Source organism: Numenius arquata, chromosome 2, assembly GCF_964106895.1.
Source record: "Numenius arquata chromosome 2, bNumArq3.hap1.1, whole genome shotgun sequence".
In the NCBI taxonomy this organism is placed as follows: Eukaryota; Metazoa; Chordata; class Aves; order Charadriiformes; family Scolopacidae; genus Numenius; species Numenius arquata.
The window spans coordinates 98,820,331-98,837,873 of NC_133577.1; the positions used below are offsets into that span (position 1 = coordinate 98,820,331).

Below are 17,543 nucleotides of genomic sequence, written 5' to 3' on the forward strand. Positions count from 1 at the left end.
TTTATCAAATTATATTTTAATTATTCTGTTTTGAAGTGCATTACCTCTGCTGCAATATTTCCCAGCGTGTCAAGCCCCAACTGCCGTAGAGAAATAAAGTGACTATGAGCAGAGAGTAGCAGGAACCGAAGACAAGTACGATTAGCTGCCAAAAGTTTAACATTTCCCTCTTCAAAAGAAAGATTACGTAAAATCACTGCGATCTGAAGTACCCGCTGCCCTTCAATATCATTAATGCCCAATTTGCGAGGTGGATGAAATAAGGATTCCCAAATCCATTCTTCCGATGGAATATCTACAAAGTAAATAAATAAATTTTAGTCCTTCCTTCGCTGTATTTACCAATATGTATGTTTTAAGATTAGTCAAGATGTCTCACCTTGAGATTTACTTCTGTCAGAAATTAGATCACGGACTTCAATATCCTCAACAATATCCTTCCAAAACTGAAGAAAGAATTAAAAACACACTTAATTTCTTGGGGATTATATTTCTTTAAATATGAACTACTTTTATTTCTCTTGCATTAAAACATTGAAAAAATATGGAAAGCATTGTTCTTTAAAAAATTCCTACTACCTTGATTTATCTAAAAGTAACCACATTTTTCACTAATAGAATGATATGCAAGATGTTCGGTACTTTACATTAAGAAATTCTTCCTTTCAAGCACCGTAAGTACGCGTTCACAATCAACCAACACTACCACAGAAGTACTTTGCTGAAGCACACAATGAAACTATATGGACAGCTTTTTACAAACAATTAGAAATTCAGAAATTATAAGTGGAAAAGAAAGTAGAGTTCATCCCCCTCCATCTCCTACAAACAGTGAACTTCTAGAGCAGAAGATGGTGACTCCTCTCAGTTTCAGTACATCTTAGACTCCTGTTAGAAGTACAACTTGTCAGATTTCTATCTGGACAGACTTTTGAAAGCTTCTGCTATGTTTTCCACATCATCATGAATCAGTGAAAAGAGAGAAGCAATAATCACCATCACCAAACCCCTTTATAATTATAAGCAAAACAGAATGCTTCAGCAGGCTGAAATTCAAATTACTTGACAAATATATGACCTGATCTGTAAATGCTTGTTATGTCGCTAGTCCTGTTGAAATTCAAGAATTAATCAAGGGATTAAGGTTTGCAAGCTAAGAAAAAAACCTCATTGTGATGTATATTAATATAAAAATATATAATGATAGATACATTCTAATGTGCATATTATAACAAAAATATAAACATTCATTTGACTAATAAAAATCTAGACATTCCTTTGACTCACTAACGAAATACAGCTCCTGTTTTGGCTCTGATGACAGAATAAAACCACAAATAAATCTGGATAAAAAGGGAAGGATGGGAAGTACAACCAGCTGAACAGCAGGAGAAATTTTGCTATGCAAATGTAATTACTAAATTATGGTATTCATACCAAGCTTGACACCATTATTTTCCTGAAAAATAGAATAGTACAGATTTTCTAAATTGGAAGGAAAAGAATTTTATTTTCCACTGCAATGCTGCTAAATGATATCCAAGCGCTGTTTACTAAAGAGGATTACTTGCACAGAAAGGATTATTATCTCATTTTACCAAAGACAAGAACAGCCAGATAAAAGTCTAACTTCTTACTGTTTGTGACAAACAGATTTTTCTAATTAATACTGAGGCTATCATCAAGAACCACAGAAGACAAAGGCATCCATGTAAAATTTGCAGAATGTACTTCATTTTGAGCTGCCATTATGTTTTAGAGAAGGAGACTATTTAAGGAAGAGGCTTCAGTCATCATTTTAAAAAATACACAGAAATACCTTGCCTAGAAATTTAACAGTCAGTATGCACTCTCCTTTAGGATGTTTCCTTTTGGAAAAGCAATGAACACAGTAAACCTTCACATTTCACTGCTACTTATAAGAGAAACTTCAGAAGCTTTTAAAAGATTAGTTGTGTGCTTAGATAAATATTTTTTAAAAAGTTAATATTGAACAGAGATACTTAAAAGTCTTTAACTTCAACCTGAATCTCTTCTAAAGAGGCTGAAGTCAATCACAATACAATCACAATAACTGCTGTCACACATTCAATGTTAAAACGGCATCATCACATTTTGCTAGCTGAATCCTCCAATAATACACTTTTTGTCACTTAAGTGTATAGTACAAAACGAAACATTTAAAAACCTCTGGCAATATAAAGTCATAAAGGAATAGATTTTTTTCTATCCAGAAGGCAAATCATCCTGGATTTGTTCTTACAAGGATGGAAAATGAGGACTTAAGTTTTTTGCAGATGAAGACACTACAGACACTGCTAAAGATAATGCCTCAAAGTGCTATGGCTACAGATGAAGACAGAAAACCTTGCTGGAAAACTGTACATCTCACCTAAAACTCACAGAATAAACAGATCCATGTCAGTTGCTTGAGCAACTGAGAAAGTCTCCCCTTCCTAAAGAAGCAGTCTGTGAAACAATGCTAGTTATCAGCTCAGATGAGATTAGCTTTTTCAGAAAAAAAAACCAGAACATGGCTCCTTTCTGTAAGTTAAAACGAGATACATGCCAAGGCACCCAATAAACTTTACTTACGTATAACTGTTATTCTTCAACTTGTTTCATTATACAGTCACGCTGTGAGCATAATATACTAACCACTCCAGCTAGAGAATTTTTGCCTCAGGATTACCTATAGCGTATGCACAAGCCCGGTTACCTACGTGAAGCACACCAGAATAATGTGCACCCCCCACAGCCTTGGTTCCTCTGAGTCCTAGAGATCTGGAAAGGCTCTTAAAGCTCTAAGGAAAGGAATCTGCAGGATAGGACTTGAATATGCAGACAATAAAACTTCAAAAAGAACAATTAAGAAAAATACATATTTTTACTCTCGAGTGTTTATTTCTACATACAGAAGCACTGTGGGTACTAACGCTCACCAAGAACACTGCTTTACCTGTGGAAGTGTCCCAGAGTCTTTTCCTTCCTCAAAACTGTAGGTTTGCATTCCCAAATCCAGCATCTGTCACTGGAGTTTCAGCAACCGCAAAATGCCTCTTGCAGCTGCAAACCAGGCTTCCTGTGAGCACTTTGAAGATTTTTAAGATTTCAAACGCTCTGCAGAAGTTCCAGTGACAGCACCAAAGAACTCAGAAATATTATCCAAAAGATAATATCACAAAAAAACCTCAGAAATACTATCCTACATCCTCCATTCACCAAGCCAGTAACTTAAATAACTTATCAATGTGTTCAAGAAATCCAAGCAGCTAAGACACAAACTACTGTGTGTGTGGCATTTAATATATATGTGTGGCATTTAATGTATCTTTTTTAGAGATGGACTGCTAACTATAGAGGGGACAGGATTTCCCAGTACTTTGTTGACAAGCATGTTGCAACAATGAATGTACAGATGGAAGCCTGATTAGTGTATATCACTATACTGAGCTCCAAAACACCTGAAAGCTTTACCATGGATACAGCTGAGGCAAGTTTCCAGTCAAGGTAAGAGACATCTGTCTCTAATTATTTAGAAGGAAGAACAACTTTCCATTTGATTCCAACAAGCTATCTTCCAACAGGCACCACTACATAGGAGAGGTGACCATCTCCCTCATAAAAGTTCCTATTCTGTTCAGGAAATGACAGCTTGAAGAAATGTTCTTGTGCACTGCATGTACTGTCACGTAAGGAATTTAAAAAGGACTGTCAGCCTGGCCTATGACAATCAAAGTCTCAGGCATAAGATCTAGTTGTCCAAACATTTAAAACAAACGTGGGTATTTTTAGAGATGTTATGACAGATTTCAGCTGACTCCCATACAAACAATAATGCGGAGTCAATAGTGAATATGAATTCTGTATCTTGCACTTGGAGGACTTCAAGAAACCCAAAGCAGATTCCAGGACATTTAAGACCTCTTCAGAAATAAAGAATGAAAAGAAATCCTTGATAAGACTTTTCGGAAGGTAAATTGTGCTTTCCATTCCTTAACTGGAATGATGAAGCTGGTTAATTACAAAACCCTTTACAACACAGTAGAGAAAAACCACCAATAAAAAAAAAAGAATTGCACCTTGTTCTGAAAGTTATCCTCTGTGATTCTAGTGAAATAAGGATGCTTCCATGTCTCAGATAAATCTTCCCCTGCCAGTAAATGATCAAAAAACCCACTCAGTTCTTCTTCCAAAGCACTACCATTACCTACAATGACGTCCATCTTGTACTTCTGAATGAAGGTGTTCAGATTTCTTAAGTTCGGAATGAGTCTGCAGCCTCTACTCCCTTTCTTTACAAGGAAAGAGTTGGCCTGAATTGCCTTCTTTTTAGCATTTAAGGAGACTGGTTTGATTGCTCTCAGTCCATTCAACATTTGTTTCTTGTCTAAGCAGGAAAGACCCCCGAAAAGGACAGGGGTGGGCAGAGAATGAGGAGGTAGAAAATAGACTTAAATAACCTACACACAATGTTCAGTGATCTGTTACAAGAGGACAAGGTGAAACCTGACAGAATTTTTGTTTGCCCAAAGGAAAGGCAAGAGTGGAAAAAGATGAGCTAAGTCAAGCTTTCTGGGTGTTCCTTCGAAAAACATACTTAGATCAGAGAGGCAAGAAAAAAAAAATCAATTTAGCATCACAAGCAGTTATTTATTCCCTACTATAAACTATGGATAGCTGCAATCTGATACTACATGTCAACAGAAATGAACAAGAAAGGGTGAGAAAGGGAAGCTCGTCACCAATAGTTATTCCTATACATACATTTTAGATCATGGTAACACAACGGTAATAGAAATATTAAGCTAAAACTTGGAAGCAAACAAACAATGCTTGACTACAGACATCCAGATGCTAAGAGATAATGGACTAAAGTAAAGAACAAGCAAGCCAAGTTCCTTTGGAAAAAGATGCACAGAATTATACAGAATTGTATGATGTAATGTAACAATTGATGTTGGAGGACACAACTAAATAGGCGAGCTCCTTTGCTTGTGACATTACCGAAGTAGTAGACAACTATGAAAAAACCATGACATTGCATATGTAAAGTAGAATGATTTTAACTCAAAATTAGAGAATAGCAGAATATAAAATCAAAGTATTGGTGCTGCAACAATTGACAAATTCTTTATGATAAATACAGACTCAAGAGCTGACTGAATACCAAACAACCAACAGTTATTGCACAGATATTTAAAGGTGAATGAAATACTAATGGTGATGCTGTACCACTTCTAATGTGCAAAGATACACTAGAATGAAGAGAAAAATAATGAATAAAAATATAGGGCCGTTTTGCTCTATTGAAAACTGATTTTAAAATACTAATATGACTAAGAGACTAAAAATTAAATCAAACTTATTTTAAACAAACATTAAAAACTTCCACAGAACATTTTAGTATAAATACATAATTCTGTAATTTCCCCCAATGCCTGTATAAAGACACTGAAATACAGAAACTGAACACCTCTATAAAATCCAAAGTTCCAAGTTTACATTCATACATTTCAATAATCAGGAGGAGGAGACTGGAAAAAAGTTAAGAGTAGCTATAGATGTAAAATGTCAAATATTCTGAACATATCTCATAGATATTTGTATTTGTTTCACTGCATTTGAAAAGCTATTTTCAGGTAACAAACCCTAGGAGTTAATTTTTTTTATATATATATTTTTTTTTTTTTTAATAAAAATGACATACTAGCACTCAAACTGATACTCAATTGCCAAGAATCCAAGTTTATCATTTCTCTATGAATCCTGAATTTAACCCTGAGAATCATTTTAAGAAAGGCTTCAAGATTTCTAATATTTCTCAGCCACCCCCAAACCCAAAACTCCAACACATGAAAAATCCACCACAGACTGAGGGTAACATTTACAAACTCACCAAAATTTCTATCCATTCAATTCGTATTAATTTAGAATTCTCGTGTTTAAGAAATTGCCTTCCCCACCCTACTTTCTATGAATCTCTAACATTTGTGCATTCATGCCATCACTATACTTTTAAGTCATAATTCTGCATTTCTCCTCTCCCACTTAAAAACTCTTTTCCATTTTCAACTTCACACAAATTTCTAATCTGCTGCCATTATAGTAGAGAAACAGACTGGAAACTATAACCTTACAAAATCAAGACACAAATAACTGGCAGCAACAATTTTTTGGTAATGTGGCCAGTGAAAGGAGGGAGAAACATTCAATAGTCATTATATTAATCTTAAAGATGTAAAAGCAAATTTAAAAAAAAAACAACAGATACATAATCTCTACTATGCCAATCAAGTATCCTTCTCTCATGTCATGAAGCTCCCATAATGCTTCCCCCGATTTCTGTTTTGACACAGCCACAGCTGCAATACAAAATAAATTACTTCCAGTTGTAGGGTCAAACAAATGCTTGAAGTAAGATGTTCTGAAAAATCTGGATTCTTGGCATTAGAGAGGTTTTTAGATCTGGTGTTAGTTTTCATCGTGCTTTCAGCAGTATTCCACTATGGAGTGGTACTATACATGTTGTAATGTTCAAAAATAGATCTTGGAGAGCATCCAAGTTTCTTATTAGTAAACCTTATTGCAGTTACAGTGGTTCTACTTAACACTTCGTTAAAAACATTTATCAGAACCATCTGTCCTTATCTATCACAATTACTCAAGTTTATATAATTAATGAACATATAATAAATTAGAATTCTGTGTAATTTTAAATGTTTACAGATCTAGACGTGGCGCTTGTTGCTGCTCTAGATCAGCAACAGTCTGTGACAGTTTAGGGTGAAGTCAACACACAAGTGCTAAGTGCTTTTAAAAAAAACAAAACCAAACCAAAACACAACCTACAGTACTTCTGGACATATTTTTCAATGGAAAAGGGAAAAAAAGATTATGAGGATTTTTTTTTTTCTTTACACTTATCTTCATCACATTTGAATCACGTTTTCAAGTTCATATACTAGCAAATACGAGAGCTAACGTTTTTTGTTCTTAGCTTTACCGAGGAAATTTTGGTTAGGGAATGTATTCACTGATATTTCAGCAATACTTACATTTAACTAAAACTACTATGGTCCAATTTGTCCCAAAACTGAGTTACACAAAAATAAACCAAAATGGAAAAAACACAAATAGAAAAAGCTCCTAACAAATATTTCTCTATAATGCTGGTAAGACATTTCAGTATATGAGACAATTAAGAAATTGAGCAAAAACCTGGCTATGAGTTTATAAGGATCTCAGCAGCTTATCTCTTCACATTTTTACTTAATAAAAAACGTTATCAAAATATATTTTAATCTAAATTTCTTCTATTTTAGCCACATAAATAACCATCTGAAATTTAAGGAAATTGTTTATCATAGCAAATACGCTGAGATGTCAAACCTCTTTCAGCTATAATACATTTCATGCTCTCATTTACCTCAAAATGCTCACCTAAAATAAAGAGGAAGCATTTATAAGAAGAAACTTTATATTTTTACCTCACTTCATTACTTGTACAGTAGATCATGCCCTCTAGTGGAAAGATAAAAAAGCCTTGTGCAAAAAAGTTTAAATGAAACAAACTTGCAAAATTGTGAATTTAAGTTTGTCCTATGCTTCTTATGTTATGAATTTAATTTTCATAATCCAGAATGTTTCTTTACTGATTATGGCAGTCTTAAAAAAACCCAACCAACCAACCGAAAAAAAAAACCACACAAAAAACCCCAGCATTGTTTTCTCTTGCTAAATATTATATCATATTATGTTGGCCAGTTGCAGCATTTTTTTTTCTCTTGCTAAATATGTTGGCCAGTTTTCCTTTTCCTCACACATATTGGCTTTCTTACAAAAAGAAACACAGAGCCTCTTTATTCATTTGCCTACACTTACTTTTTCTTAATACATTTCTTCCTCCTTACCCAAACATTTTGTGACAACTGTGATTTAGTGTCCTATTATATTTAAATCGAAGGAATAAAGTTGAGAGTAATTCAAAAGACATATGCTAGTATATCTTATAATTTTCTATCTTTTTAAAGGATTTGATACCCACCATATGCAGCTCAAAATTATTTTAATAATTTTAAATTACCTTAACAAAATCTCTATCAGTTTTCTCCTTCCATTCTTCTCCAAATACAGCAGAAAATGATCCTAAAGCTTTAAGCATAAAAAGCAGAATTTAGTAAAATTAAAAAAAAAAAAAAAAGAACATTTTTGTTTGATTTTTTTACTAATCCATAAATTAAATAAAGATTCGACAACACTACAGACTCTTCCAGGGTTTCCTTTTCATTGAAAAAAAAATCCTTTACCAACTGAAATTTCTGCAGTCATTGTAAAACTGCAGTAGCAGTTAATTCAATCAAAATTGAGAATAAGTAGTCCATAAAGAACGGGACTAGTTTGCGAACCCTTTAAAAAACACATGGGAAACTTTTCCCTAGTCCTTTTCCTGGAGACAAGAGGACTGCTCAGTTTTCAGCCTCACATCAACAACTATTTTCCATGTGCACAGTGAAAGCTGTAAACACTACTTTAGTAATTAAACAAATTCCCACTAATGCTTTCTAAAAAACATAATAGCAGCAGTAAGATTTTGACAGCACTCAACTGAAAGTCAGTATTGAACCAGGAAGCATAGTGTATGTTCTTGGGTGTTTGGTGGAGCTGCTACCACAAATGGTCTAAAATCGTTACTCCTTGAAAGCAGCAAAGACCCTGTAAATCTGACTCAGTCCAAAAACAGACTCTGTCTTGCAATAGTTCTGTAATGAACTAACAACACATTTAAGTTACACTTAAACATTTTGGTTCATAACATGTTATTGTTTTGAACAAAATGCTACAAATCTCAATTCCAAGATCACATCAGCTCTCAACTCATCGAATCCAAACCAAGGCTTATGCCACACTCCAAATGGCAGATACTGCATACCCCCAGACCCCTGGGGCTGCCTTATCACATGCAACGTAATTGCCATCTCAAACTTTATTTTTTAAGAAAAAGTTGAAGACATTTTTCTTGTTACCTAGAAACGGTGCATTATAAATACTAATAATGATAAAACCTTAATTATAGACAAGCCAAATCTAAAACCCACATTGAAGTTAATCAGCTATCATTTATTTACACCTGAATTCATTGTGACAGTATTTTCATACTACTCAAATCTGCTAATTACAGATTTCATTTAATCACCAAACCTGACGGATTTACCTTCATTATTTATAATATAAAAGCATACAAGTATTTCAAATCGAAGCTTCATGCTTCAAAAATAAGTAAACACACCCCTCCTTTCTTTCCCCAATTTGTCCCAATTAGTCCTCCTAATGCTGCTAGGACACTCCCTGGATTTATCCAGAAGATATAATCAGGTAAGATAAAAATGAAGTTTTCCCCAGGGAATGAAAGAAAGCAAGCCCATTACATTCTTGTCATTCCTCTCGGCTTTACCTCAAATATTTCTCAATATAAGAAATACTAATACAGACCATTTATGGAACAAGCCTGTGCTCAGAGTCCATGTTAAGAACTTCATAAAACACTGTCTACCTTTGCAACATCCGAAAGAGTAATAAAATAGCAATACAAAACTTGATTAAATTATTTATAATTCTTAAACCCATAGAAGTTCCATCAGAAGAATAGGGGAGTGATGGCAAACTCAAAAGTCTAGAGAGCAAGCATCCTGGAATCACTAAGATGCAGGGCTAAGTTTGACTTTAGCTTCCTTTCAAATATTTTTCATTTGGAAGTTCTTGTTACTGGGCTACATGTAGATACTAGAGAGGATGGGAAGCTACAAATCATTATGTAAAAATGCTAATGATTAAAAAAAATAATCACCACCGGACAGTATATAATGTCTAACACATTACAAATTCCCCAGAATTTTACGCAGAATCTCTGACATACCATACTACGTCTGTGCTTACACACGCAAAACAGTTTTATACTCAAACAGATATGATCACCTGTACTAGCAGACTCAAATATACTTAGCTGAAAAAGCTCATTTGAGCGATTTCTTATGGTGGTAATTTCTGAAATTCTGTATATAAAAAACAAATAAAAAAATCAGTGCATAAAACCAGTAAATACTTTTTCCTCACAACCATGAGACACGATCTATGCTGTTATGATTTTAAGGATGGTTTCAGTTATTTTTTTTTTCTTGTCTCCTTGACAGAAAGACAAACAAGCAATTAACAAGGAACAACTTGGCATGGAGGTCATACTGAACAAGTCAGAATAATGTATTTCACATATTGAATATTATGATGGAATAGACTTCTCTGAAAATTTATGTGCTAACATGTTAAGTAATTCTGAAATTCAGATTAAGATTTTTATCCCTTTAGTTTTGCATTCTGAATTTCACTACAGCTGAATGTGTAGCGAAGTACCAGGATAAAAAAAAAAAATCTTAGCGGATCTTTTTTTCAGACTGCTCTTTATTAATTTTTAAATTTGGGACTGCTACTAGAAAAGAATTCAGCATGGTCCTATGAATTCAGAAGAAAGCAGTAATACACTACAAGCAGGTGGAATCCAATGGTGTAAATTTAAGAATCTTGAACAATTAAATTCCATCACTGAAAAACTAATTCTTACATGTCACTAACCTTCTAAATAGCACTGTTTTGATTTACCTAACTTAAAAGGTATTTGTAATGTCTGATAAAAACCTGTAGCTGTGGACAAGGTAAAAAGAAAAACTAAATCTAAGTAGATTCACTGCAATAAATTATAAACATTTTAATTATCAAGGGTTGTGAAAGATGCTACAACAGGTACAAAGCTGACTCTTTTGCAAAAACGTGGTTATATACTTACTGTCATCAAACACCCCAGCATTTGCAAGCAGTAAAGTGATGATTTTAGGGTCCTTTTCAAGCTGCATGACATGCTTGCTTTCATTTGAAAGGAGAGTACATACATTAATTGCAAAGTCCACTTCATTTGGGAGTCCAGATAACAGTGAAAGCACCAATTTATTATAGTCATTTGGTGAATTAAAGTCCATAGACAGCCCGTAGCTTTGACGAAGGTAATCTAAATAAGAAAATAAAAACAAAAGCAATGTTTTCACAGCTAAACTAATTAATATTCAAATTACACATTAAGCAATATTATTATGAACAAGTATCTTTTTTAGAAAAGTTTATTAATAAAGATATTGTGGAGCTTGACAAGTTTTTACAGTATTCAATTTATTTTTTTCCATTAGTCTTTAGTCAAAATGCTGAACACATTCTACTTAGCTGTGCACCTTTCTAGTTATATATTAATTCCTTCATCATCTCCAGAATGAAATACTGCACTATGTTCTCCCAAATAAATGCTTTGAAAATGCAAACTTTAATTAAGGCAGAATAAAACTGTAGTATAATTTAGAGTCACTTTCTATACAATAAATTACACATCCACTCCACAGAGTCCACCAGCTTCTGATTTATCGGTTCAAGATTGGTATTTTGGTCTCTAAATTACAATGGTTTTCATTCTGGCTCCTCACACATGTGCTTTACTCCTCAGATTTTAAAGCTTAATTAGTTGTATGGTCAATTCAGGTATTTGGCTCTGTAGAGAAATGAATGATGTGACAGAAACACAATCTGCAAATTTTCAAGCTATGTTTTTTCAAGATAAGTAACTGTTTAGCCCTGCTGATTAGAAAGAGAAACATTTGTGAAGAAGAGAAATAGCTTATGAATTTTCATATTTATTTCATTTTGGTTCACAGTTGAAAGTTTTTTCAGTGCATTAAATTAATAATTTTAGTGACCCACACATTTGATTATTTTAATAATACTGTAAATTTAGCTACAGACTATTCCTGTAGCTTGTCCAAATATATATATACACACATACATACATATATGGGAAAAAAATAGCACTTTTCCTCAAAAATTCACCTGACACACTGTGTTGCTGGTAGTTATAGGAAGTTGGAATTGCACCAATAGGAAGTTGTGGCTTTGGATTGCCTGGTTGTACCTCATCATCCTCCTCCCCAAAATGATGGACTTTTTCATACTTTTCTAGATACCTGGAATAAAAAAAAAAAAAGCAAAGATTTTGAAGATATATAGTACAACTAAATCCTTCATCTCCCAAGAGATGAATTGCCAAAGGAAACAAACTGTAAAAACATGGAGATTTACTGGAAACAACAGTCAAAGCAGTATAAAACGTAAACCATGAGTCAGACTGACAATAGGCGATAGAGAAAATGCAGATGTGTGGAATTATTTAGATATTAAATTTCTTCACATTTCTCAACAACAATCCCTGGCTAAATTGCAACCCATTGAGCCCTCTTGTGACTAAGTCCATTTTCCCAAATCAGCTTTTGCTACTCAAGATAACTCTGCAGGTGGAAGCATCATAAAAATTCCCCTATGCTGGTTACCAATACACATACTGAGATGAAGTCTAGAAAAGTACTTATTTCTTTTGCCTGACCTAAAAAGAATCAATATACCAAGTCCTAGCAATTACACAGGAATAAGAGAATTCAGGGATACCAGGGGCAAGAATTCAGGATCAGAAGTTCTGGTAGCTAATGAGTATCGGAAATCTCTTTGAACCCCTTCAGAAAAATAAATGCTGATACACTGAATGCAGAATAGACTACAAGCACAGAAGTTATGTACACCAAAAGTAAACAGTTAATCAGCTTGGTAAATTAATTATCTCAATTAAAAGTTCATATAGCATTAAAAACTGCAACTTTCATAACTTTCTACACTCCTATACAGGAAGTCAACTTAAAAGGTCCACTGTAGCCTTAGCTTCACACTTATACGTAGTTGCAAAACCCTTCATGAAATTATGTCAAGATTAGAAAGCTGCCTATATTCACAAACTTTCAGTGTGCTGAAAAGTCACAATATCAAGTCAATTAAACTATAATACAAGTATTGTATAGTCAGGAAATCATTAAAAACATTTATTTCCTCTTTGTATATGCTAAAAATATTTTATGTATGAGGAAAAAAAAAAATCAAGCTTTTGGTATTATTTTTGTCAGCAGACACTGAATTCATTAACTCATAGTGAATCAGAAAGATTTTAAGAAAACAGTATTTTCACTGACCTCTAGGGAATATTTCACATGCATTAAATTAGTAATTATTTAATGAAGTGTTATATCAGTGACATAACCATACTATTGATATGTTAGAACATTTTTTTTTTTATTTTTTTTTTGTTAAGAAAATGGTACATTCCAGAAGGAAGGAAAAAATTTCAGAGTTAATAAGGCATATCATGGTGTACTGTATCACATGCAACTATGATTCTTATCTGACTGGTAGTTAGGATATTCAAAGTAATATATATGTAATTGTTATGTGAACCACTGCCATAGTGTTTTCCTTATTACACAGACTCTGGAGGGAGTTAAGGAGTCAGCAAAAATCTTTGCTGCAGTATCATTTGCTTTTAGGGATTCTGACAGACTAAAAAATTACATTTAAGTATCATTGGTTTTTATCTTTAAACTAGAGATCCTGGTTTATGCTAATTAGGTTCCAATTTAAAATCTGAAAAAAAAAGTAAAATCCTACAAAATTAAGTTGTTTAAAATAAAATGTTAAAACTCATAGCTCAACAGCCTCTTACCCACAGGTTTTTAAATCTGAATCCTAATTTTTCTCTTCCACTACATCTTCCTTACCCTTTTATCCCACTTCTTTCCTTTACCTTATATCTTACATCCAAAGATTAAAATCAAGCAGAACCCATAGCTTCTATATGACAAAAGGTGATTCTCAGCATATGAGCAAAGATACTACTCCAAGGGGGGGTGGTGGTGGTGGTGGTGTTAAAATAAAATAGTGCACCCTCCTTCTAAAAAATTTAATTTTTGTTGCATTAAAATGGTCATTTAGAGAGCCTGATCTAAGTATTTATATAACTGTTTTATTATGTATTTCCTTCTTGCATTTTATCAGAAGGATTACCACAGCTTTACTCTGCTTTATTATCTGCTTTCAGCCATTCAAACTTCATTTTTTATAAAACATCATTTCCTTCCAATGTCCATGAACTATTAGGCACTCCATAAATGAACATTATATCATTGAATATGGCAATCACACACACACAAAAAGATTAGATGTGACAATTTCCATTTTCAATATTATTGTTTACTTGAGAACTTCTTAAATGTTTTAGGATAACTTTAAAAAGAAAACACACAAGTAGGGCTTTTTTTATATATGTGTGTGTGTATACACACACACACACAGAGGAGAGCATGTTAGAGCTCATTTCAGAACCATGCTCAAACTCTGCATGGGAGATTAATAGTAAATATAGTATGGGATTAAGCAATTTAAAAGTAGTGAAGAGAGAAATACACACTGTGGAATATAACTGATAAAAAGATTTTTAAAAGCATGCAGCTATATAGTCAAACATTCAAGTGTACAGTCAAAAATGGAATGCCTAGTGAATAATGCAGCACGCGATCTTATGTATCCCATGACCCCATGCATTCTAAAGCATATCGTTACTAGTTTCTCAAAATAACTATGTAAGTACCCTCACACAGCTACAAAACCAAGGTCCATTAGAATAAAACACTCATCTCCAATTGTGAAAGCCAGGAACCCATGGGTTTAAGTCGTTTAGAAAGTAATTCTTCCAGTGGCAGAAGCATTTATTTAAGGCCCATTGTTTTGAACTACGTACACCTACACACTGCCCAGCGTCTCTCCCCTGTTCTGACCATTCTGAACTCAGAAAATGTTGTCGTGACTATGAACTGAAAAAATACCAGTGGTTTATATATTCTGACAGGCTAAATTCCCACCTGTATTCGTTAGTGACTGGTATTTTAAGATAAACTTAATAGTGCTTCTAAAATCCTGAGAAAGAACACAGTTGTCCAGGATCCTGAACTATGTGCAAGTCTAACAGTACATAAGACCACAATATTTCCAATTTACCCTGGTCCAAACTGAACCATGGGAACAATTAAAATACTTTCAGTTCAGCACTGCTCACTGCAAAAGTCTAGTCTTATACCAGCATTTGTTTGTTGTCTTTCAAACAGTTCAGTAAATCACTGAAATCTGTCATCATCGCTGTCATCATGGTTTGAATAAATGAGTTTGTACTGTTGAAAAGATGATTTCACAAAACTAGTCTAACTTCTGACACCAAATCAAAAGGAAATCTAAAAATCTAGAACTGATCTTTCCTACTCATGCACAAACATATGCTTTGCTTTGTACTCCTATGAGATCCATCAAAAGCTACTGGAATTGAGGAAAAGACACGTCAAGGAAAAGATACTGCCTTCACGAAGTCCTGAATCAGATGAATCAAATCAGTGAATAAGTCCAATCAATTTAAACAGAGCCTACACAGATGTGCGTTTATGATCAAGACCTAAAGGAGTAGCTCAGAGATAGCTTGACCTTCCTTCCTTCTGACCATCCAGTCTCTCACTCTTCAGAAAGTTCATTTATCAAACGAAGAGGATTCCTAGGCTGGCTTTCCACTGATTTTTCCAGCTGAAGAGGGGTCAGATGAATACTAGGGCTGATGCAGGGGAAACAGCAGCTGTACACAGCTGAGGACGGCAAGATGATGATGTACATGTGCTATTTCTACACTGGCAGAAGCTGCACTGCCTTAGCTTGTCTAACGGGACTTCAGAAGTGCTGTGGCTCTATCTAATTTCCTCCTATTTGTTGGTAAGAGTCAAAGATTAAACTTAGCATGAAACATTTTCATTACTAAATGTAAGATTTCATAAGAATATTTAATAGGATCAAGTAAAAATCCCTATACAGAAACACATACAGTACTCAAAATACAGTTTGCAAATTTGCTACCACCTTTTTCTAGACTTGTCCATTCTACCAAGAATAGCTATTTAAGCATTAAAAAGCCTTATATATCACAAAAATAATCTATATTGTTCCATAATTTAAAACACAAATACTGAACGTTGTGCTTTTCATTAAAGCCACATCCCAGCAGAGCTGAAAAGTATGAATACCCTAGATGTGCTTCTCTGTTAATACCTACTTTATTAAAATGTGTTAAAACAGTTCCGCCAAACACAAAAGCTCTCAAGTTTCAAAATCTAGTTTCCTTCCTCCCTCTCTGAAAACAGACACATTGTCTCCCACTTGGTTTGATTAAGAAATTTTGGGGCTGGGGGTAGAAAAATTTTATGTATAAATTAAAAGATCTTTGCAAACTAAAACAGTCGTAATTTTTTTTCAGTGTTGACAACTCTCACGAAGTTCTCACAAACATCTTACCAAATATTTCATAGGAAACCAGGATTCAAATCAACCTTAAATGATGATTTAATTAAGCAAGTACCAACTTTACTGACATAAATTCTCAGTTCTTTTTGTTGTTATTCAATTTACCGAAGTTCCCCCTCTTCAAAGAACAGACCCTCTTTCCTATTTCACCCCAAACTAAGTTTGCTGAGGAAAAAAACAACCACAAACACCAAAACATAATAAAAGCAAGCCCCAAACAACCCCAAAGCATCAGTTACAAAGGCTAAAAAAACCCCATACAACCCACATGACAAATAGAAAGACCTTCTGCACCTCTAACACATACACTTACTCCTTTTAAGATACTGACAGTTTAGAGGGAGGATGTTTCACTATTTCTGAACCTGTCGAGTTTTAAAGCACCGTATGACTGAATTTCAACCATAATAACCAGACCTTAATAGACTGCTCTGGTAGGATTCCCTTATGCCCTGTAAGTACCGGCTGTTTACAGACAGCTGTACAGACCTCAATCCTCCAAACCCTCCTTTTGTTTCCTGCAGAGAGAATGCATGACCTCGAATTTTAGTGTGGAGAAGGAGCTTTGTAAATTAGCTTGTAAATGAGCTTTACTAGTCTTAAATTCCAATCTTACCAGTCTTCCTATGCAAACAGCAGAACAGTTACCATAAAGACAGGTCTCGCTCTAAAGATACAAGAAATTTAAGAATCACAAATGGAGCTTTTCTATTACTGAAAAACAGTTGCGCAAAAGCTCATAAATTATAACTAGATAGTTACAAAAGACTAATCTCATGTTTCAAAACAACTTAAATCTGTAGCTATAGACTAGAAATGCATAATTTAATGGCAGAAAAAGGTTTTTAGGAATTCAGAATGCTTCCTTTATTTAGGGAAGTCACAGACAGGTCTCAATTTCAATGCCAACTAAACAACTAGGCCCTGAAAGAGAAAAATGCAGCTAATATGTACAAAAAAGAAATAAAGCAACTAAATGAAAGATGAGAGCAAAACTACCAATGAAACTAGCAATGCACATGGGATATAAAAGTTTCAAAGATGTCTGAGCAAAAAAACTAAGTACTATGTTGAAGCCTTGGTGAGAATGGAGTAAAAAGGAAAACTGCCTTCTGTACACACACTGAAAGGTTAGCACCATTAGCATAGCATCTTGAAGTGGTGTTAGCCCGGTGCACACATGATCCAAAATATTCAAGAAACTGAAATGCCATGAAACTCAGTGGCAGTTTACTCCCACTCCC

At 34.1% G+C, this 17,543-nt stretch overlaps 1 protein-coding gene across 1 annotated transcript in view; it reads right to left on the reverse strand.

The window, feature by feature from the left end:
• The window catches only part of ARID2 (AT-rich interaction domain 2), a 106,745-nt gene that overhangs the window by 33,371 nt on the left and 55,831 nt on the right, over nt 1-17,543 (reverse strand). Inside the window, exons 4-8 of the mRNA XM_074168081.1 lie at nt 11,920-12,053; nt 10,838-11,056; nt 8,087-8,154; nt 380-446; nt 45-295 (exon numbers count right to left, since the gene is read on the reverse strand). Of these exons, the coding sequence (XP_074024182.1) occupies nt 45-295; nt 380-446; nt 8,087-8,154; nt 10,838-11,056; nt 11,920-12,053 (739 nt within the window). The remainder of the gene's footprint in view (nt 1-44; nt 296-379; nt 447-8,086; nt 8,155-10,837; nt 11,057-11,919; nt 12,054-17,543) is intronic.